Source organism: Acartia tonsa, chromosome 8, assembly GCF_053477335.1.
Source record: "Acartia tonsa isolate MP-2025a chromosome 8, ASM5347733v1, whole genome shotgun sequence".
Classification (NCBI taxonomy): Eukaryota; Metazoa; Arthropoda; class Copepoda; order Calanoida; family Acartiidae; genus Acartia; species Acartia tonsa.
Genome location: NC_137267.1, coordinates 17,808,969 through 17,830,608, shown reverse-complemented (window position 1 = coordinate 17,830,608; position 21,640 = coordinate 17,808,969). Strand labels below are relative to the sequence as shown.

General features: G+C 32.0%; 2 protein-coding genes across 4 annotated transcripts in view; both read right to left on the bottom strand.

Moving 5' to 3' along the window:
• Window positions 1–679: 679 nt before the first annotated feature.
• Window positions 680–21,640, bottom strand: part of Pbp49 (proximal sequence element A Pbp49) — a 168,512-nt gene continuing 147,551 nt past the window's right edge. Inside the window, exons 2-16 of the mRNA XM_080169279.1 lie at window positions 9,409–9,517; window positions 8,636–8,688; window positions 7,986–8,035; window positions 7,421–7,462; window positions 6,961–7,055; window positions 6,424–6,527; window positions 5,768–5,873; window positions 4,718–4,833; window positions 4,434–4,482; window positions 3,696–3,787; window positions 3,154–3,276; window positions 2,800–2,899; window positions 1,830–1,895; window positions 1,387–1,479; window positions 680–879 (exon numbers count right to left, since the gene is read on the bottom strand). Coding sequence (XP_080025405.1) covers window positions 817–879; window positions 1,387–1,479; window positions 1,830–1,895; window positions 2,800–2,899; window positions 3,154–3,276; window positions 3,696–3,787; window positions 4,434–4,482; window positions 4,718–4,833; window positions 5,768–5,873; window positions 6,424–6,527; window positions 6,961–7,055; window positions 7,421–7,462; window positions 7,986–8,035; window positions 8,636–8,688; window positions 9,409–9,489 — 1,233 coding nt within the window. The 5' untranslated portion in view covers window positions 9,490–9,517 and the 3' untranslated portion in view covers window positions 680–816. The remainder of the gene's footprint in view (window positions 880–1,386; window positions 1,480–1,829; window positions 1,896–2,799; window positions 2,900–3,153; window positions 3,277–3,695; window positions 3,788–4,433; window positions 4,483–4,717; window positions 4,834–5,767; window positions 5,874–6,423; window positions 6,528–6,960; window positions 7,056–7,420; window positions 7,463–7,985; window positions 8,036–8,635; window positions 8,689–9,408; window positions 9,518–21,640) is intronic.
• Cdk1 (Cyclin-dependent kinase 1) lies at window positions 14,055–21,163 on the bottom strand. 3 transcript variants are annotated; one of them, XR_013881778.1, is made up of 13 exons: window positions 20,598–21,163; window positions 19,856–19,909; window positions 19,388–19,446; window positions 19,007–19,070; window positions 18,328–18,407; window positions 17,984–18,021; window positions 17,531–17,639; window positions 17,036–17,190; window positions 16,521–16,590; window positions 15,611–15,717; window positions 15,211–15,304; window positions 14,666–14,900; window positions 14,055–14,200 (listed from the first exon to the last, which is right to left on the bottom strand). XR_013881778.1 is itself a non-coding variant. In XM_080169280.1 (12 exons), the coding sequence occupies exons 1-12, from the start codon at window positions 20,716–20,718 to the stop codon at window positions 14,895–14,897; spliced, it is 957 nt and encodes a 318-aa protein (XP_080025406.1). In that variant the 5' UTR covers window positions 20,719–21,163; the 3' UTR covers window positions 14,055–14,894. The 3 variants fall into 3 exon arrangements, 1 of the variants encoding a protein (XP_080025406.1); XR_013881779.1 differs by having other exon boundaries at window positions 14,693–14,900; XM_080169280.1 differs by having other exon boundaries at window positions 14,055–14,900.

Below are 21,640 nucleotides of genomic sequence, written 5' to 3'. Positions count from 1 at the left end.
TGAAAAATAAATACAAAAAATAATAACAAATACGTCTTGCAAGATATTTGAGTAAAGATGACATTTTGTCACATATTTAAACTATAGTAGCACTTTGAATCAATTTAAAATAATGCAATGTTTGTGTGAATTACAAGATGTTTCTGTAAGACCATCAAATACATGGTTTTTGTTCAGGGCCTATAGAAAAGGTTTGGTTGTAATGAAAAAAAGGGCGGATTTTGTAATGTTATGCATCCATACAACTAAACCATATTTAGGGGAGGCAGAAATTTCCTAAAATGTTAGTATTGTTATGTTTCAATAATACCAACAGTACACGATGTGACGATTCATAAAATTAAAAACGTTTTTGTTTTTATAAAATAGCAGGGGTGTATATTCTACATGGGATCCCCGGCTCAGGGGGGGGGGGGGAAATAAAAAATAAGTGGTTGGAGGGAAAAAAAATGTAAAAATTAAGAAAACTGAAAACATTTTTTCCATTCCCCCCCTCCTTTGTGAAAAAAAACAAAAAAAAATGTGTGGTAGGAGGGATAAAATCAATAAAATCTAGAGTTCTTTAAATATTTTTCCATTTTCTCCCCTACTTGGTGAGAAAAAACTAGGGGGGGGGAAAAAATAAAACATTTTGTAGCCGGGGAAAAAAAATAAATCTTGTGCAGAATATACACCCCTGTAAAATAGACATTTATAAATAAATAGATTTTCAGGTACTTTCATATAATCACAGTTCAAGCCATCACTCTCAATTAATCATTTCACATTGTACAAGAATGAGTTACAACCAAAGCCAGGGTGGGCTAAGATTCTTTTTTAAACACTGTTAACATCATGATAACGATATTCTTCAAATTCTCCTTCCTTACTCCCATCAACCTAAACAAAATTGTCAGGTTTTAATTACTATATGTCTAAACCAATAAATATCTGATAGAATGAGCTTTAAAGGAAATTTTAATGATAAAGTGGTTGCGGCCATCTTATGTAAGTAATAGGAACCAATCTACCTGTGTTCGAAGAAACTAATTCTAAACTAAAAAAAGAATTATTTTTTATAGGAGATTATTGAATTACGAAGTTTCCTCATCCATGCTGCTGGTCATTTTTGTGAGAGTCCCATTAAAATGGAACAACTGCTATACTAAATAAGGCCAGGGAAAAGTAATAATTTAGTAGCCTTCACGAGAATTGCGGGTCAGCTTGAAATGTAGCATGAAATACATTAAATTGTGCTTAGTCTTACCAATCTAAGATTGACCCAAGTAATCTGTGCATCTGAATCCTAACTTCAGAGAATCAGGGCTACTACAACAACATCAACAAAAATTGTGATATGCGAAAGTTGGCTTTCCTTGCTATTAATACTTAAAATACTACACATACCTTTAAATTAAAGCTCTTATAACACAAAGTGCAGAAAAAGAATGGATTTTCAGCCACCCGGGAGTTGTTGACAGTTACCCACGTAGCAATCTTTGCAAATACTCTTTTAATTTTTATCTTATGTAGCTATTACTAAATGATTTATTGTTATATAAAAGTAACAGGATGTCTGTCTGTCAGTTTTTACCGAAGGATCTCGCTAACTGATGAACCAATATGGTTCTCCTTTACAATGTTACTTCTTATATGTCAAGGGAAAATTTTAAACTATTTTGAAGGAGAGTACCACCACCGTCACAAAAGAATTTGTTGGGGTCAACTGCCCCAACCCATACCGCTAAATCTGATATGAACTTCAAAATTGTTTTTTAAAGGCAGATATTAAATCTTAAGGAGAGCTTACTGTTGTTAATCTAAATATCAAAAACAAAAGAGTGTTCCTTAATCTGACAAACCATGCACATTCTTGATTGTTGCACACCAACACTTCGGATCAGGGGATACTTGTTCTGAACAAAATTTTATTTATTACATAATTTGCAAAGAGGGGGGGGGGGGTTAATGCAACCATCTCGTAATCAATGATTAAATGGCACTTACAATTCGAATTTTGATCTAAAATTTTGCGTGGATAGTCCTTGGTAGGCCTATTTTCCCTAAATCGAACAAAAATTGGAAAATTAACGGCTAACGGCTGGCAGCTCAGCCGTTTTGCCATTTTTGGGCTATTTTAAGAAAAAATTAGTCACGAAACCTATCACCACATAATATTTATGTCGCTCAAAAACCTTATAAAACGGTTCTAGCCAGTAGCTGTTGGCACTAGAAATTTAAAAAATGGTTATTGCTATCATTTAACATAAATTACACCAAAAATATGTTTTAAAAAGTTGATTAATGATGAATTTGCCCTGAAAATAGGCAAAAAACGGCTAAACGGCTGAGTCGCCAGCAGTTACTTTTCAAACTTTTTGTTCGATTTAGGGAATATAGACCTACCAAGGATTACTCAGGAAAAATTTCAGATCGAAATTCGAATTCTAAGTGCCATTTAATCATTGATTACGAGATGGTTTCATTACCCCCCCCCCCCCCCCCCTCCCTTAAGTCCAATAATAAAGATCCTAAAAAAGCTTGTTTTTTTTTCAGGCCCTTTTCATGGACCTACAATAAAAAAAAATTATATAATTTCTAACTTTGTACAATATATTTTTTACACTAAAAATTCTTACTCTTTTACCTTACCCGATAACTCGCCTTCCATGAATACTATGTCTTAGGTCACGGTGATCCTTTAATATAGCACTCCTATTAAAGCAATAAGAGCTGAGCTAAAAATGTAAGCATCTAGAATAAAATCAATCTATCTTCTTGTTTTGTATCCATAAATTCAAAATATGAATCCACTAGTACCTCACTCTGTGGGTCATCAGGACCAACTAATCTAACATCAGTGATACAAAATAGATGTTCATGGTTTCCTTGATGGGTGAACACATACGGATAACCAACCCTTCATTATTTGCATGATTTTTGTGTCTTAAAATATTAGGATGGTTCCACTTTAGGGGTTTTCCATGATTATAGAAATAAGTAAAAAATGGGAAGCTTATTTTGAGAAATAATCATTACTTAGAAGACCTTAAAAAACAACCACTTTACAATATGTGCAAACATTTTGCTTCAGCAGTCTTTATAAAGGACAAACTAAGTCAATTATAAAGTAAATATTCTTCAAGAAATAACCATATAAAATTCATGCAATGCCTGAATTCAAGATCTTGAAACTTTGTCGTCTCCATTACTCCTTTCTTGAATGGACCAAGATTTCTGTTACTCTTGGAAGCCCAATCAATAATAACTTGACTGTAATCTATATTGTCTTTATGCCTGAAAACATTTTTCAACTTTGAGGATTTCTATTTCCAGTATGCCTTTGAAAATGAGTATGGACTCGGTTCTTAGCTATGCTGAAAAGTCATGTCTCGTATCGAATCATATAAAATTTCTACGAAATAAAAAATGACAAGATTAATACCAGTTTTGTTGCGACAGGGCATTCAACCTCTAGGGCAAAACTAAACTGAAATTAACCTTATAATTTTTAATTTAACTATCCACGGAAAGCTGTCTATAGACTATAATACGATGCGATAGGTAGGTATAAAATTACACTTTTTGTCTACACATCCTGCCTCTTTAAGTTAAATTCATGTTTTATGTAAAAGAAAAATAAATAATAATGGGCCAATGGCATATGTATTTTTTCTTCTTCTCAAAGTACAAATGGATAAAATAATGAAAATTACCTCGTATCCAAATAGAAACAGCTGTTAATGAATAGAAATCCACTCTTGTAAACGTCGCCGGCTCTTGGAGCTAGTTTATTCAACGTATCAACCTATAGGGCGTTGGTTTACATAGTCATTCGTAAATATTATTCTTGTTTAAGCACATCTACTACCTATATACTTTTGTTAGCGGTTCGAGTAGTAGCCGAAATCGTGTTTTAACACAATGCGACTTAATACGATGCGATAACTTTTACTTCACTTTGGGAGGGATTAACAATAACTAAAATTTTGTGGGAATATAATACTAGAAATAATATTCAAGGGGGAGGGGATTTAAACGATTATTTATAAAATTGTAAATTTATAGGGTGTTGAAATTGTGAGAATTGTACAAAGATTTAAAAGAAGAAGGCGGGGAAGGGGGGGGGCGGTTCATTTTTTTAAAATTAAAGAAATGGGTGGAGTTATGGCCACCTGTGTATTAATAAAATTCATGACAATGTTATGATTTAATTATTCTTAAATTGCTAATATCCGTCTTTTTGTCGGTATTATTATAGGGGGGGGGGGGGGGGGGCGGGGGGAGAGGTAAACACTTACAGATATCAATCCGATTATTTTTGTAAAATCTCTTATAAGATGGGATCTACATGTAAAACTGTGAAAATTGTATAGGTTCATACATACTAAAACTTAATATCCTGTAAGTGTACAAACTTCCCCTCTCTTGCTTCATGTGTAAACCAACTGCACCTGTTGTTTGCCGACAAAATTGTTATCAATGGAACAAGTTATCTTGTCTCTAAAACGCAAATGTTCTTACATAATAAATAATAAAATACCTAATGATCGTAAATTGGGCATTTTTCAAAAAAAAAATACAAGGTATCTTAACATAAAAAACTAAATTGTAAATTTTATTTATTTAGGAACAAAAACAAACAACCCCCGGCTCATTCCTCACACTTCCCAAAAAAATCAAGTAATCATTGGTATTTATTTTAAATAAAGTTTTTCTCTGTTATGTAAGAACATGCCTGAAATCCGCCAGAGTATGTTCGCCCAGCACCCAAATTTCTTGAGCAAGTGTCAGATCTTTGTTTGAGAAGGTATCCTTGATGGCAATGTTGGGATGGACAAAAGGACGGTACACCTTAATAATTACCATGAAACAAAACAAGGTAATTTTTCTCAAGAACAATTAAGTTTACATATAAGATATCAGTTTTTTTGGTTAGAATGCTGATCTTTAGTTCTACAGGGACAAACATTTCTAAGCGAAAATTTTTCCACAACTCTCTTCCCTAGTTTCTCTCCATCTTACCCACTTCCCTTTAGTTACACAACAAAAATAAGTTTTGAGCTATATGACAACTATACGCCACAAAAGTAATTTTCAAGCAATTACAAATAGAATTTATTAACTGAATCAAAGCCCCTGATTATCAAAATCATTTAAAGCTTACTTAAATTGAACAAAATACAAATAACAAAGAACGACACCTGACAAAGGGAATAGTAGCTATCACAATATTGCGTAAAGTTGTGAGTAAGATTCCAGTCAAAGGCCTTATTAAGTCAAAATGTTTTTAAATATGCGTTTAATTATAATATGCGTTTCGTCAACATTAAGAACAGTGTCAGTAAGCGTCTTTGACTGGAATCTTACTCTCAACTTTACGCAATATTGCAGGGGTGTATATTCTGCACAAGATTTTTTTTTTTTCCGGCTAATTTTTTTTTATTTCCCCCCACCCCTAGTTTTTTCTCACCAAGTAGAGGGGAAAATGGAAAATATTTGAAGAACTCTATATTTGATTTATTTTATCCCACCTACCACAATTTTTTTAGTTTTTTTTTCACCAAGAAGGGGGAAAAATGGAAAAAATGTTTTGAGTTTTCTTAATTTTTACATTTTTTCCCCCTCCAACCACTTATTTTTTATTCCCCCCCCCCCCCCTGAGCCGGGGATCCCATGTAGAATATACACCCCTGCAATATTGTTAAAGCTACTATTCCCTTTAGAGTAATAACGGTAAAAATAAGAAGCTTGAAGGTATTAGATTGATAAAAAATACTGTTCCTACCTTTATGGTATATAAATGCTTATTATCAGAAAATACACCGCGGTACAGCTGTTTCGGGGGTTGAGATAGGTAAAAATTGTCATTAGGTTCTAATAGCTCCTTCTTCCTGAAAACAAATAAAAACCATCATGTAATTTAGTAGAATTTTGGTTTATTCGTTAAGATCGTGATACCACTGAAGTTATCAAGTTTTCCATTTTTTAGAGGCTTCATATAGGTCACAGTGTTGTCTTAGGCTATTTTATTAATAAATTAAGGTCTTAATAAAGCGTTTCGGTTTTGCCCCCGTCCTCACAGTTTACAATACAGTGTCCCTATTTGCTATGGAGAACACAACAAGTAGTTAGAATTAAATAACATAAACAGCATAAGAAATGCTAAGAATAAGGCAAGCGTCCAAATAAAAAGGTCAGACAGACAGAACTTTATTTCAACCGCAAAATAGCCTGAAACCTTCTTATGTAAAATACTTTTTTCCTCCAAAAACAAATTTAAATGCTGCAAAGGGCATACTTAAATCCAATAAGTTACTATAAAATTGTTAGGTTAAAAAAATATTTTTATTACCTATCGTTCTAGGATTCGCCATTTCAAAACTGTTTCCTCAAAATAAGTTTCATGCCCAAATAAATTTTGAAAATAAATCATTAATGTACCTGGAAGCCACCATAGTTTTGTCTTTATCTTGTGGATTATCTTTCTTTGCTCTTTTATTCCATTCAGCTTGTACGTACAAAGTTCTAAGGGTCAACCGTCCAGCCTAAATTTTATTTCATATATAGATATTAAAATAAAAGAATAGCACAAGCTATATGTAACTCAACCACTGTGTGAGGACCCTATGCCGACTTTAAATTGAGTCATTGAATATCAGCCAAAAGCGTTGGAAATATTTACACAGCAAAGTCTCTACAAAAGAGCAGAAAGCAATTTGCTAGCAGAAAAAAAGGTCCCCATTACTTGGGCCAGGTAGTTGGCTGGGTTATATATCAATGTATATTTATACATTTATTATGTAAATAATATTAGGTTTTAATGCATTACAAATTAGATAATAAGTCAGACAACTGGACAACCAATATTTTAAAATTAAACTAATAGGCAAAATCTCGTCCAAAAAACGTATACATACTACTTATATAACCAACCCGTCCTTCTTAAAAAAAAGCTTTGCGTTTAAAATGCTGAGTTACCTCTGGAATAGGTGTTTCATTGTATCTGGGTATAGCAATTCCATACACCCCGCCATTCCAATTAGGGTTCACCAATTGCATTGGACATGGTTCTCCTAGAAAAAAAGGTATAATATTTAAAATCCTTATATTTCAGTGACATAATCTGAGTCTGTCTATAACAAAGGATCTCCCTAACTGCTAAACCGATATTGATTATCTTTACAATGTAGCTTCTCAAAGGTCCTGGGAAGGTTTATAACTATTCTGGGGAGTACTGTAAAACCAACCTCCAAAGAAAAATTTCCCCTTAAAAAAGTCCCACTTATAAAGGGATCTCAAGGCATTAATGGATAAATTGATATGTAATGTACATTGTACACCTCCAATTAGCATGAACAAAATCATTGTTATGTAGATTAAAATTATTGGTTCAAAAGTTTAAACATAATTTTTAAAGAAAATAAAACATAATATTTACCTTCTGTGGTAAGATTTTCAATATCCATTGCCTCTTCTAAATCTAAAAATAAGATTCTTTTAAAAACTTTTGAATAGTTTTTTTGACTTAATTTAAAAGGGGGGAGGCGGATGTACCACTTTTTGAAACCAAAACTAAAAGTCAACAAAGGAACTCAACTAAAAAAAGAGTTACAGGTCTGAGATTTTGCATTGCAGTTGCTTTATAGAGGTACAATATGGAACTGTGAAGAAACGGCGGCGCAACCGCCGAAAACCGCCGTTTCCCGCCGAATTTTTTTTTGCAATTTCTCGGCGGTTTTCGGCGGATGCGCCGCCGTTTCTTCACTGTTCCATATTGTAACCCTATAAAGCAACTGCCATGCAAAATCTCAGACCTGTAACTCTTTTTTTAGTCGAGTTCCTTTGACTTTTAGTTTTGGTTTCAAAAAGTGGCACATCCGCCTCCCCCCATTAAAATACGTTGATAGTAAGAGTAATAAAAATAATTGCGCCATAACAGATTATAACATGCCTGTTTTAAAACTTACAAACAAAAGAGTAATAAATCAAATGGTTAAGCTTACCTTTAAACATTTCATCATCTACATTTACCATTTGTTGCAAGTGAAATGGTCTAAAATAAGTAAAAAGTTGTATTATAGCAATAAGACAAAGTTAATTTTATCGAACAATTACAAAGAATTTTTTTGGATAAAAACATTTATAAAGTATGGCTCCAAATCCTATTAGGTTCCGCAGGATTAAAACCGATTGTAAGCCACAATGAAAAATCCTGAACCGTATAATAATATAGGCAGTTTTTCACAAAAGATAAATAAAAATTATAAAATAAAATCTAATTTTGATTAAGGCTAACAAAAATGAAATTAATCCTAAATGTTTTAAATTAACTATCCACGGAAAGTTGTCTATAATTCAATGCCACAAATAAACTATGAACAGATTTTATTATTTGTTAATAAAAACAAATTTTCACCATAATGCCATCATGGAAGAAAATTATCAGAGTCCGACCTCTAATTTAGCATCTTTTAGGGTTAACGTAGCTAACACTTAACAGATGTAAAGTAAAATTTATTAAATTGCAATGGTTTGTCATTTTATAGGCTTTGCCATTCCAACACAAAAGACATAAAAAACAAAGTTTTTGTAATGTTTTAACTACCTAACCGTTGGTAAAAACTGTTCTGGCTTTTTTAATGCAATTAATTACCTTACATTTGTTTCGTTGGTTCCTTGATATGGTTTGTAAGCCGCTACTCTTTCCTGTATTAAAAACAAGAATTTAAGTCAGGATAAATCTATTTTAATAGTGGATCAGACAATAGACGATGGATTGTTTTAAAACACCAATCACAGAATGTGTTCAAACCTTTGGGGATTTGTAAAATTGTCAGTCCAATATTCCCTAGCTATCCGATTCCTCAAAAACCAGTTTTCATTTACTAATTTTTATCAAACTATAGTTTCATACCTAGTGGTTACGAGCGGAAGTTTAATTGTAATTTATAAACCTATCAAATTTCACCGTTGTACAATAGCAATTTGTTATCATATTTATATATAATGTATATGTAACAACGCTTTGAAAGGAAAAAAAGTTACAATTGGGACAAACCTCTTAAAACAAACTAAAACAATTTTTATAATTAATTCAACTGTGTCGCCCCAGCACAAGTGTATATAAAGAGAGGGGTAGGTTTCTGGTAGAATCCGTAAAGGTTTGTGTTTTAAGGCTTAAAAATAGTAGTAGAACGATAATATTCACTAAATATGTGTATTTCTTATTGAAAAGAACTATAGCCAATTTTTTTAAAAGTTAACATAAATTTTTATCGTTCTACTACTGTTTTTTACTTATAGCACATAACCTTTACGGATTTTACCAGAAACCTACCCCTCTCTTTCTAATTAAATCTTATCTATATATGTGGTATATTTACAAATAAAGAGAACTAAATAACCATTATGAGTTTATCATATCACCTGATATTTGTCCAGTATCTGTTTTGGTCTAATTTCTTTAGAAATCCAACTACGAGAATCTGGTTCGTGTAAACTATCCATTTTTTATACATCTATTATATTGGCATCTGAAAAAAGTCAAATTAAGAGATTAAGTCATTGTTACACGAAACTAAAGTTTAATTGTGATAACAAAATTACTAACTTATGTATGAATAGGTCCTTAAGGTAGCAAACTAATGTAATCGATCTACATAATTGTTTGGCTTTACTACTTTATAGATGTTTATCATCTTCGTTTTCTAAATTCTAGCAAGAGGTATTCTTCTTAATTCTATAATTCAAGTGCAATTCAATTTATTTAATGTTAATTATAAATAAATGTTCAAAAACACGCTAAACATTTCGATTGAGCTTAAATGTGATATCAAATAACTAATTTTCTTCTTAGATGTATTATTTTTCATCAAAACTTCTTTTCAAAACCATTAAGAGTAACATTTCTATATTCTTGTCTAAAGTTTTTTCAGTATTTAATTATTTTTTAAATTCTTTAACAAACATCACTTATTTTTCTCTTTTTGTAAATACACAGAGATTTGTCTCTAAGCGTAATAAATATCCCCCTCTCCCCCCTAGCCCAGATCAATCTCTTTCCCCTTTTCTTTGCTCTTTCCCTTACCCATCCCCATTTTTTTTTCTCCTCACTTCCCCTTTCCCGAGGATACGACTGCTTCATTAGTGGCATGAAACAGAGGCGCCAACTTTTTATTCACGGATTTTTATTTTTCTCTTTGTTGTCATTTAAAAACTACGCATTATCACGCAACCTCGAATAAGGTTCATCTTGGATATAATATGTTAGTTTAGAGGATCACATTTGGGTCCGAATAACATATGTGTATAAAACTTTAGGCTTTAACCTGGAGCCTCTTTGAAAATAGCCTAAAACTTTACAGAACTTCATTTGAATAAAAGTAACATTAAAGCAACCATTTGATGTATTTGATTGAAACTCAAAATATTAGCTTTTAATTAGCTTGTATTTCATTCATATGCTAAAATATCTATACATAAAATAGAGTAGTGTCGTTCAGGCGAATTTAAGTTATGATTTTTCTATGTTTTATTAAAATTCTATTTTATAATCATGATCTTAGGAAATACCAAAATTAAAAATGGTGACCTTAAATTAAAAATAATTTTCATAAACTTTTACGAAATTAAGAAAAAATAAATAATTTTAACATTGTAATATTAAATATATTCATCAAGGTACTAGGTAATTATAGGTTATAATATAATATCATACACAAAATATCAAAACATATTAATTACAATTTTAATAGGTTAATACAAACTACAATAGGTAGTCAAAGTTATTATAATAATTTTTAATAAAAAAAATTTGTAGGGATATGTTCTCTAAAGTCGATTGCAATTGTCATATTTCATAGAAGGATGCCAAAATTGAAAAAAATCATGTTCACCATCTCCGTCGAATTAGACAATTTTCCAAGATTAAAATAAATATCGTAAAATTAATACCAGCCCTCGGTGCTAACACAACCGGTCTAATCTATTAATTTTTCATTTTAAAATCCGCGGAAAGCTGTTTTAATACAATGTGAAACATATATAATAAAAGAGTCGACTATAGAAAACTAGCCCAAATTTTTATTGTTTATTTCTTATGCATCGCCTGTCCAACGTTTGTTTTGCAATTCAACAGATCTTTCTACAAGTTTGGTGCGTAGATTTTTTATTTTGGCTTGCTCTAACCTAAAAATAATGATAATTTTAAATGAAATATTAGGAAAATCTAAGAGGGGAAATTCGTTTTAAGACACAATATAAAAAATAGACGTATATATCAAACAGCGGCCAAGTAAATGACATTTTCACTCTAGAAATTCTATTTCCACCATAGCATGAGGCGCAGACAGACAAACAAGATTATAGAGTTCATTTGGAATTGCATTTAAGAATGATAAGAGATGACCGACAAAGTAAAAGTTATAAAAATAGATACACTTAGATAAAGGGAACAATAAGTCAATAAGAAATGTTCAGCCGCTTTCCTTAAAGCAGCAAAAAAAATATTTCTGCCCAAGAAAAGATTCATACAGATATTTGGAATTAAAACAGGCGAGCCTAAGTACTGACTTTAAAAGGTTAACAAAGTCAAAAATAAAACTTTCCGCGGAAATTATAATAAAAAAATTCATGATTAAAACCAGTTTGCTAGCCCCAAGGTGCCGAAGAAAGTTGTCTGTAATACGATGTTATACATGATTTTTCAGTATGTTTGATCACGGTTTCTTATCCAGCGGATATTAATCGGTTTCGAAGCCTTATTGGAAGTATGCTTTTAAATAATTTTAAAAAAAAATTAAGTACTTACTTCATTTTCTCTTTGACTGTAATATCTGCTGGATGTTTGTTTAGGTTGATAAAGGCACAGTTGCCACGCGCATGGGATTTATGCTCCTCCCTGAAAACAAGATTATATTAAATGAAAACTACAAGATTAATTTTTACTAAAACTTATGCCTTTTAGAGATGAAAATGTATTTTCATGAATATACTTACACATACAAACTCTAGAGAACATCTACATAGGATTAATTTTCGGATTCTTGAAGCAAAAATATTGTGATAAATTGTTTTATAACTTTATCTACTGTTATCTAATCTTTCTGTTCTCAAAGTCATCAATTAATCTATATTTAAGCGTTTTCTTACAAATTCAAGTTTAATTATACACTTTATTTTGAGATTTACAGCCCCCCCCCCCCCCCTCTCAACCTAAAATTGGTTCCAGGGCAAACGCACGAGTCCCAAACGTCGAAGTGGACAACGCAGGAGTGTTAAAATATTAATTTAATTAAGTATTTCTTAACAGATTAGGTTAGGTTAAGATATGAATGTAAAAATAAGCCCCCCGCAATGGTTGGGCATTTAAAAAAAAACTTTCAGATGGTCCAAAATAGGTTAGGTTAAGTGTCCACTTGGACGTTTAGTAATCCTGCGGTTGTCCTAGGACCCTAAAGATGATAAATGAACCTGGCAAGAAACGACGATGATCCAGGCTGAGCTGAAAGGGCTAAAAGAAGAAAGAAGAAGATGATAAATCTTACCAGGGATCGTCTTCCGGCTCCCAGCCGTCCAATTCTTTTCTGCAGTAATAACATCTGGCGGAATCAGGATCCTGGTTTTATTTTAAGTTTTTATTACATGTTGCATAAACAAGGTTGATTATGTCCAAAGCTTGAAGATAGTTTTTCCATTGAAACGGTGGGACAGCTATAAAATAAAAAAAATCCTAGTAGTTTTAACATAAAGAGGACTGACTGTAAAAGAGCGACATCAAGTTATGTTAAGCACCTTCCAGCAGTGATTTTTTGGTTGATATACTCGGTTTCTGTTAAAAAGGCTAAATGACAGGAAAAATTAAGGTTTACCTTAGTGTTGAAAAAAATTGAATAAGTTTAACGATTTGCACTTACAAATCATCAAATGCTAAGGCACACAAGCATACTTTTACTATATAGGTTAAACATTTAGCAAAATTATTGGTCAATAGTAATAACGTGATTTTTTTGTTTATTGAACTGTATTAAACAGAAACCTAGTATACAAGACCAAAAAATGCTGGAAGGTACTAAACATCCCTTGCTCTCGATGCAGAGTCCCCTTTGAAAAATATAAAAAATATATCTATAATCAATTCCTACTATAAGACGGAAACAAAGCATTATTTTATAGATTTTTCACAATTTTATATATGTAATGAATTCCTTTGTAGTTCCACAGAAATAGAATCCGGCTTTTGACATATTTTCTGCATTACAGCTCATATCATCTATAATAAATTGAAAAAATAATTCCATATAAAAAAAAAACTTTTGACAGTATTACAAATTGGAACTAATGCATTAAGTTTCATTTCATAAAAAATCATAAGATATAGTATGATTAAATCGTTTTCAAATATTCTTATCGCATCGTAATTGTCTGCAGATAAGAAAATGGAAAATTATAGATTTTATCCCCTTTTTATAGCCCGAATGCATCGGCGACAAAAAGGATTAATTCAATGATTTTTATTTTTTAAAATTTTTCGTGTACATTTGTCTATATTACGAGAGTACAATACTTTAAATTTTTTAGTCAACCTCAGAACTAGTATAACAGTAATGATTCAGATTTGCAAAATTTTAACTTCATTGTAAGGCATTTACTTACAGATATATGTAAGTAGAATAAAATTTTGTCGTATTCATTCGAATCCGGTGGATAGGAACCGGTTCTCATCCATACGTAAAAACTATGTCTAGCATCGTATTATATCCGGCTTTCTACGAATATAAAAATGTACAATCATAAGATTAAAACTAGTTTTTTTAGCCCGTGCCTTCGGCACCTCGGGGCTAAAAAACTGGTTTTAATCTTATAATTGTAGATTGTATATCCGCGGAAAGCCGTTTATAATACGATGCGAGAAATAACTATTAGAGTATTATAAAATATTTTACCTGAAAACGGCCAATTTCTGAATGTTTTTAATCTATTCTCTTGAAGATTCATGTATAAATCATCTGCACCCAAAGACTTTAAAATCGGAGTCATCTCTTTCAACCTGTCCATGTTTAATCCGTCTGAAACTTAAAATTATTTTGTTTTTAATAAAAAATGTAATAATTTTCAATTTTTATGATAAAATAATAACTAGGTATAATTTTATATATGTTGGCATTTCATTATTGATCACAATTTTAGTATAAACTTTTTTTTGTTTTTATTTATGTAGCTTTTAATAAAATTTTCAATTGTAAATCATTTTTTAGGGCCGACAATATGTTTTTTTCTCAATTCGCATTGATTAGAACTTGATCTGGGTCGGAAGGCCCTTCTGAGTAGGTCATGCCTGTCCGCAGTCAGATCAATGCAAAAAGAAAAAAATAATTGTTGCCTAAAATTGCTTATGAAAACCTAATAAATTGTATTTTAAGCCTACTAGTATTCATAAAATAAAATGCAGAGCTCGGCAGCCGCGCGTCAGCCGCCTGTTAGCCTTACAGAAATCAACCATTTACAATTTTAAAATCAGCTGGAAGTTTAAACATCTATCTTTACAAAATAAATTTCAAAGTATCCAAATGGGCTTAAATTTGAGTCTTAGTCGCGGCTGCTGAGTCCTGATAAAATGGAAATATATAATACAAAAGTATAAAAGCTATCAAAGAAGATAAAAAATGCATAATAATTAACTTACCTTAAAAAAAAAATAGTTTTTACATACTTAAAAAGTTAATAATTTGCAGTTAATACATATAAATTCATAAATATAATAATGGCATATTCATTAAAGATTGAAATACTGACTTTGATTCATGTTAACAAGGATCGAAATGCGTCAAAGTTGCGGAACTATAATTGACAAAATCATAAGTGAAGTTGCTCCAGTCTATTGTACTTCTAGTGGATTTTGATGGTAGATTGTTTTAGTACTGAAATTAAGAAACAACATTAGTTGTCATGAAAATATACATACTTTTAAATGTAGAAAAGCTAACGGTCCCCTAATTTATATCCGTACAAACAAGATAGAATTACCCGGAATTTTATTGGTCCTAGCTACAAAAAGAAATTCGATAAAAAAAACAACTAAGATAAGCAGTTCCATAATAAAACTGGTATTACTTTTATGATTGTAAAATTGTCTGTAATACAATGCTATACGTGATTTTTCAAAACCTTTTCCAAACTAGCGGATATAAATTAATCGGATTCGAAGCGATATTGGAAAAATGTTCCTACCTTGATATCATATTCTCCAGGTCTGGCTGGCAGGGCCATCTTGTCCAGGTCATCAAAATAGGGGTGCAGCAGAGCCTTGCGGGCGGAAATACGCCTAAAGGAAAGGTAAATAAATAGCTAACAGTTAAGCAAAAAAGAAGCTTATATATTATTCGATAGTATACAACAGTTATCTTTTTGTTAGTCCTCAAAGATCTCTTAAACAACCCATTCGATTGGATCCTCAATTTCAGGGAAGATTTAAATAGGTTCTTAAAGGGTATCCCAATGGGCTAAAGGGGTAAGCTGCTAGTATATATTATATACGCTATTCTATGCTAAGTATATAATAAAGCCAATGAAAGTAGATTTGCTTGTTCATTTAGATTACAGAAACACAACAACACGCTTAATATCTTACTTGGCGGGGTCATAGATGAGCATCTCTTCTAGGAGATCCATACCAGCAGCATCCAGGGGCTTCATGCTTTGCTTCAGGTTAAACTGGGTCCAGTTAGGGAAACTCGGCTACAAAATTAATAAAATTATAATGGAGAACGTCAGAGATGGGACAAAGACAATGAATCAATCTCTCCAACAAAATTCCGTAGATCAAAATCATTTTTTAATACATTTTTTAATGCTTTACCTATACTTTATTTCCATATATCTTTGTGTATTAAGTCCGATTTCAGGGGTGTATATTCTGCATGGGATCCCCGGCTCAGGGGGGGGGGGGGGAATAAAAAATAAGTGGTTGGAGGGGAAAAAATGTAGAAATTAAGAAAACTGAAAACATTTTTTCCATATCGCCCCCCTCCTTGGTTAAAAAACTAAAAAAATGTGTGGTAGGAGGGATAAAATAAATAAAATATAGAGTTCTTTAAATATTTTTCTATTTCCCCCCCTACTTTTTAAGAAAAATCTAGGGGGGAAAAAATAAAAAATTTTGTAGCAGGGAAAAAAAAAATAAATCTTGTGCAGAATATACACCCCTGTCCGATTTGCATAATTTTTCTGTGAATATTAGTATCAAAATTAAATTTTTTATCGTTGCTCTACAAAATCTTTGAATTTTTTACATATATATCCTTTTTGGATCATGGAAAGAAAACTAAGTAGCGGATTTCGTCGTATTTTCACAGTAGCTTTTAAAGAGTTTATTTTAGGTTAGATAGGTAAATGTTAATGATTGCCCCAAAGGGTTGGGAAATTGGCCCCGCTGGGGCTAGAAATAGGAGAAAAGCTACTGTGAAAATAGGACGAAACCCTCTACTTCGTTTACTTTACATGATCCGCCTTTTCCCCCTGATTTAAAAAATGAATCAGACCTTAAAGTCGGGCAGCTTTGTGCAGTCAGGCCAGATTTCTTCCGTAGGTGTGCGTAATACTCGGAAAATTCTAAATGCAATAAATCATTTGAAAAGAAAAGAAGCTTCTTAAGTTTTGGACCTTTATTTGAGAAGTCGAGTGTAGTTGAGAAATTAGGTAAAATGAGGTCCTGAATTGATATAAGACGACAATTATGTCCATTCATCACCGCTAACTTTCCTTTTCATTTGGCAGCATAGAACCTACACTATAAAATTCAGAAAGTTCATCAGGAAAAAGCATATCCAATGTTAACGGATGAAAAAAATGAACATCTAAATCTTTAATCTTTACAATGCAATGGTTGGAAAATACATTAGGAATTTACCACATCTAACATTCATCTCTATATTTTCACACAGCAACAAAATGAAATACTGCTTTATTCTGATGACTTATATTGCTTCAATATTAGTTAAAGAACTATTCAAAGCTCAAATGAAAAACCGGTTTCATTAGCCGTGAGATATTTTACCTGAAAAGCTGATCAATCTCACTGTCACCCTGGAACAGAGGTCTCTTGTTGACCATCTCCGCAAAGATGGTGCCCATTGACCACATGTCGATGGGGCAGGAGTACTTGGGAGAGCCTAACAACACCTCGGGAGCACGATACCACAGGGTTACAACCTAAATGCACAATTATGTACATCTAATACCTTATTGAAATCTAAAAATGGTAAAGGTGACCCATTATCAGTAACAAAAAACTAGGACTATAACATTACAACGATTGGATTGCGTTGCTTTTTTCTGTAAGTTCTATCCTAGCTAATTTACGAGTTGTACCTGTCTAACTTCACCTATCCTTGCGCATCTGACATAGCAGCATGAGGTACAATTTTAACATGTATGGCGCAATTTGGTCTGAGATTGAACCGAACATTTAGTCAGTTCCAAAGAAGTAGGTATGATGAACAAGCTGGCAAAAAAAGCGCCTGATAATTCAGCTTTTTAAGTAGAAACAAACCTCGTGTGTATAAACTCTGATGGGTACTCCAAAAGCTCTGGCCAAACCAAAATCCGCAATTTTGATACAACCGTTCTTGTCAATCAACAAATTCTGGGGCTTCAAATCTCTGAAAATTTTGCATTCTTTTATTAAAAATATTTCGAAATATTTCGATCACAGTAACAACTGGGCCGATAAAATTCTCCTTAATTGGACCTGGAAAATTTATAACTATTATGGGGGTGTGTTCCCCTCTCCCCATCACCAGACAAAACTCCCCCAGAGTAAACCACTACTTTTGGTTTTTTTAATTTTTTTTCTAAATCTAGAATTATAAGTATATAAAGTCTAATAAAAGTAAAACATATTACTACTCAGTTTTTGTATAACCATTCTTTTAGAAATTTGATTTTGAATATTCTTTTTTTTTCGAGAGGGGGGGGGGTCGGCTTTATATCCATAAAAATATACCTGTGCAAAACTCTTCTTTGATGACAGAATAACAATCCCTGAAAAAATATTTTGTATTTTTTGATCTGTTGCAAGTTTTAATATTAAAATATAATAAAATTGGATATTTATTTTTGTAGATATCTTGCATCAATAGGTATGTAAGGAGAACTGTTTAGAAATATTAAAGAGTTAAAATTGAAAAAAAAATATTTATCGAATTCTTGATGGTAAACTGAGCGTTTAATACCTACCAATAAGTTAAAAAGCAGTCTTGCGAAAAAATGGATGAAAGTTAACTATATTTAATAGGTATGAAGTTTAACTTTTTTATGTTTCATTAGTTTAAAAACCTAAAAACTTACCTGTAGAAGCTGATATGTGTAACTTTTAACTAGCTTGGGGTCCATTAATCCATCCTTGGGGATGTTTGAATCCATGTACTGATCAGAGAAGCAACAATATAATATAAAAATATACCAATCAATAACAGATCTTATTAGAGTTGTTATTAGTATGCTACTCATATTTATTAGGTAGTATTAAAAGGATAGTTGGTGCCTTCCCTAAAAGAGCCCAGCGAATACAGAAACACTTTCCCATCTTATTTTTAATTAGAAGGAGAGATTCTTAATTCTTAACCCCAGCGGGGGAAATAGCCCGACGGGGCTAAGCAGTTCCCAATTCACCCCAACCTAACCTTAGTAACATAAAAACACACGAAAAACGAACCCATATCCCTAATTTTATTTTTCAATATATTTCCAAATAAGTGGAAAGTGGGTTTGTTATTTCATATACATAATACAAACATATGATAACATAACGTGTTTTGAGTCAACGTCAGAAGGATAACAAATTATGAGACCAACAACTATATTTGCTTGAATATGGCAGCTGTTCTACTTTATTAATCGAAAATATGAAACATAATTGTAAGGCTTATACCTAACAAGTTAACTTTAGTTAATTTTACAACTTAAGTGATAATTCTCGTTAAAAATATTTGGTAAGTGAAATTCATGTTGTTTTTGTTGCTTTCCTTTTTAAGATCCATAGTGAGAAACTCAAAGATCAGATACAGTTTGGCTTCTTGCATAAGAACATCCTAGAAATAAAATAACCATCATTGAATTAGCTGGATGCGTGTCTGTTTCAAGTATAATACAGTATTAGGTCGACAATGGTTACTTTTCCATCAATAATTTCCCATTAATTCTTTAAATGGCAGCTTTAAACATACTTATTAAAAGTATATTTCCTTAAAAAGTCGACCTCTTTCGAAATAATAAGGCACACCATATGGAGTCATAGTTGAAGTCAATAGACCTAAACTACGCCCCTTAAGGATATAAACAGTTAAGTTTTGGAAAATATAGAGCACTGAAAAACCGGTTTTTGGACTTAAATAAAATAAGTTATTACCTGGAGACAGACAATGTTGGGGTGTTGCAGTTCCTTCAACAGAGAAATCTCACGGATAGCTAAAATTAAAATTAAAAGTTTTTTATTAGCATTATATTCTCTGTTCATTTCCATCTTTATTTTCTATTACATTCTTAATGCAGTTAAATAAGGTTAAATCGTCAAGATAATAGGACTAATCAATTCACTTTTTAGTCTGTACGTCCCTCTGGCTGCAAGTCCGTAACGCTATAGAGATCTTTACAGGATTTTTGTCTAGAAGTCTCAACAGTGCATTGTGTAATACTAATGGGTTGCTTCTGTTGTGTACCAAGGCATTCCCCCCATTAATGTCGCGCATCTGTCATAGCAGTAAGAACCACTTTCAACGTCTTAAGTAATAATGCGGTACTCAGCCGAGGTTTAAACTAATCACCTCCTCGATGGCGAGCCTATAATGTCACCTAAATATTATTATATTGAATCTACCTGTGGATGGAACACCTTCATCTTCACTTTCCAATCTGATCTTTTTCATAGCAACTAATAACAACAAAATCAGTTGTTGAAAATATATAATGTTACACCTTGAAATGTATACGTACAGTACAAGAAGGTTTAATTTGGTGAACTTCTCCGATATCTAGATTAGTATGTTTATAATTGAGTGACTAAAATAAATGTTACACCCTTGCCTGGCCTTTTTATTAAGTCATAAACTAAAAATATCAAGATAAACATTTTAATAAGCCAGCGCATTTCTCTTAATTCTATTTCAATAAACTAGCAGCTGCAGCAGTGGAGCCGTAACTTCAGTTATGTAAATATTTTAGGGAAAACTGTATTGACTATTTTGTCCTATGGTTATAGTCGAATATTTAAAAATCTATTATAGACAACGCTTAGTTATGACAAGCTTATGGCCTGTACTGAAACAGTAAGCTATCTATTTTATTTTCCAGTATGGCTTCGAAACTGATTAATAACCGTTGGATAAGAACCGATTCTCAGGCACACTGAAAATTCAAAAATCGTATAATAGTATATCCAGTTTTCTACGAATATATAAATTTAAACTCATAACATTACAACCAGTTTTGTTAGCCCGTGACTTCGGCATCTCGGGGCTAACAAACCTGGTTGTAATCTTTAAAATGTACATATTTATATCCGCGAAAAGCTGTTAATAATACGATGCGGTAAATAACTATTCAACAACTGTTTGTCCTGCCTATTTCTCCAGTCTTCTTATTTTTGCCCTTGAACACAACACCATAAGTTCCCTCGCCAATCTTTTCAATCTTGATGAAATCCTCCAACTTGGCTGCGCTATTATCATCGTTGGCACTCATTTTGGGTGCCGGAGTTTCTGTCTCTGAAATATATTTTATCAATCGTAAATAAAATCTTAAAGTAAAAAGGTTTTAATTCTAGAAGGAAATAAGATTGTATAAAAATAAACAGACAGACTAAGATTGATCTTATAATTAAAATAATTTTTACGTAATTTAAAAAGTTGTTGTCTATCCCGATTTACGATTAAATAGTAAAATACACAAATAAAATATTTTAGTTATCGTATAAAAATCATTTGGTAATACTTCATAGTTAATTCGTCTTTTATTTGTAAAATGATTGTAATATGGCAGTTTTCACTCGGGTTTGGATTGTTGACATGTTTTATTCTTGGATTATTCAATGCCAAAGTTTTTTAATACTCTTTATACTTCTTAAATTCTTGTTTTCATTACTTTTATATTTGAAAATATTCGAAAAAATGTTAAAGGGGGGGGGGGGGTTTAATGCAACCATCTCGTAATCAATGATTAAATGGTACTTAGAATTCGAATTTCGATCAGAAATTTTGCATGAGTAATCCTTGGTAGGTCTATTTTCCCTAAATCGAACAAAAAGTTGAAAAAGTAACGGCTAACGGCTGGCGGCTCAGCTGTTTCGCCATTTTATTACTATATTAAGAGCAAAAAAGTCACGAAACCTATCTTCACATAATACTTTTTCTCACTCAAAAACCTTATCAAACGATTCTAGCCGGTAGCTTTTAGTACTAGAAATTTTAAAATTGGTTATTGCTATCATTTAACATGAATTAAACCAAATAAATGTTTTTAAAAGTTGATTCCTACGTAATTAATGATGAATTTGCCCTGAAAATAGGCAAAAAACGGCTAAACGGCTGAGCCGCCAGCCGTTACTTTTCCAACTTTTTGTTCGATTTAGGGAAAATAGACCTACCAAGGATTACTCATTAAAAAT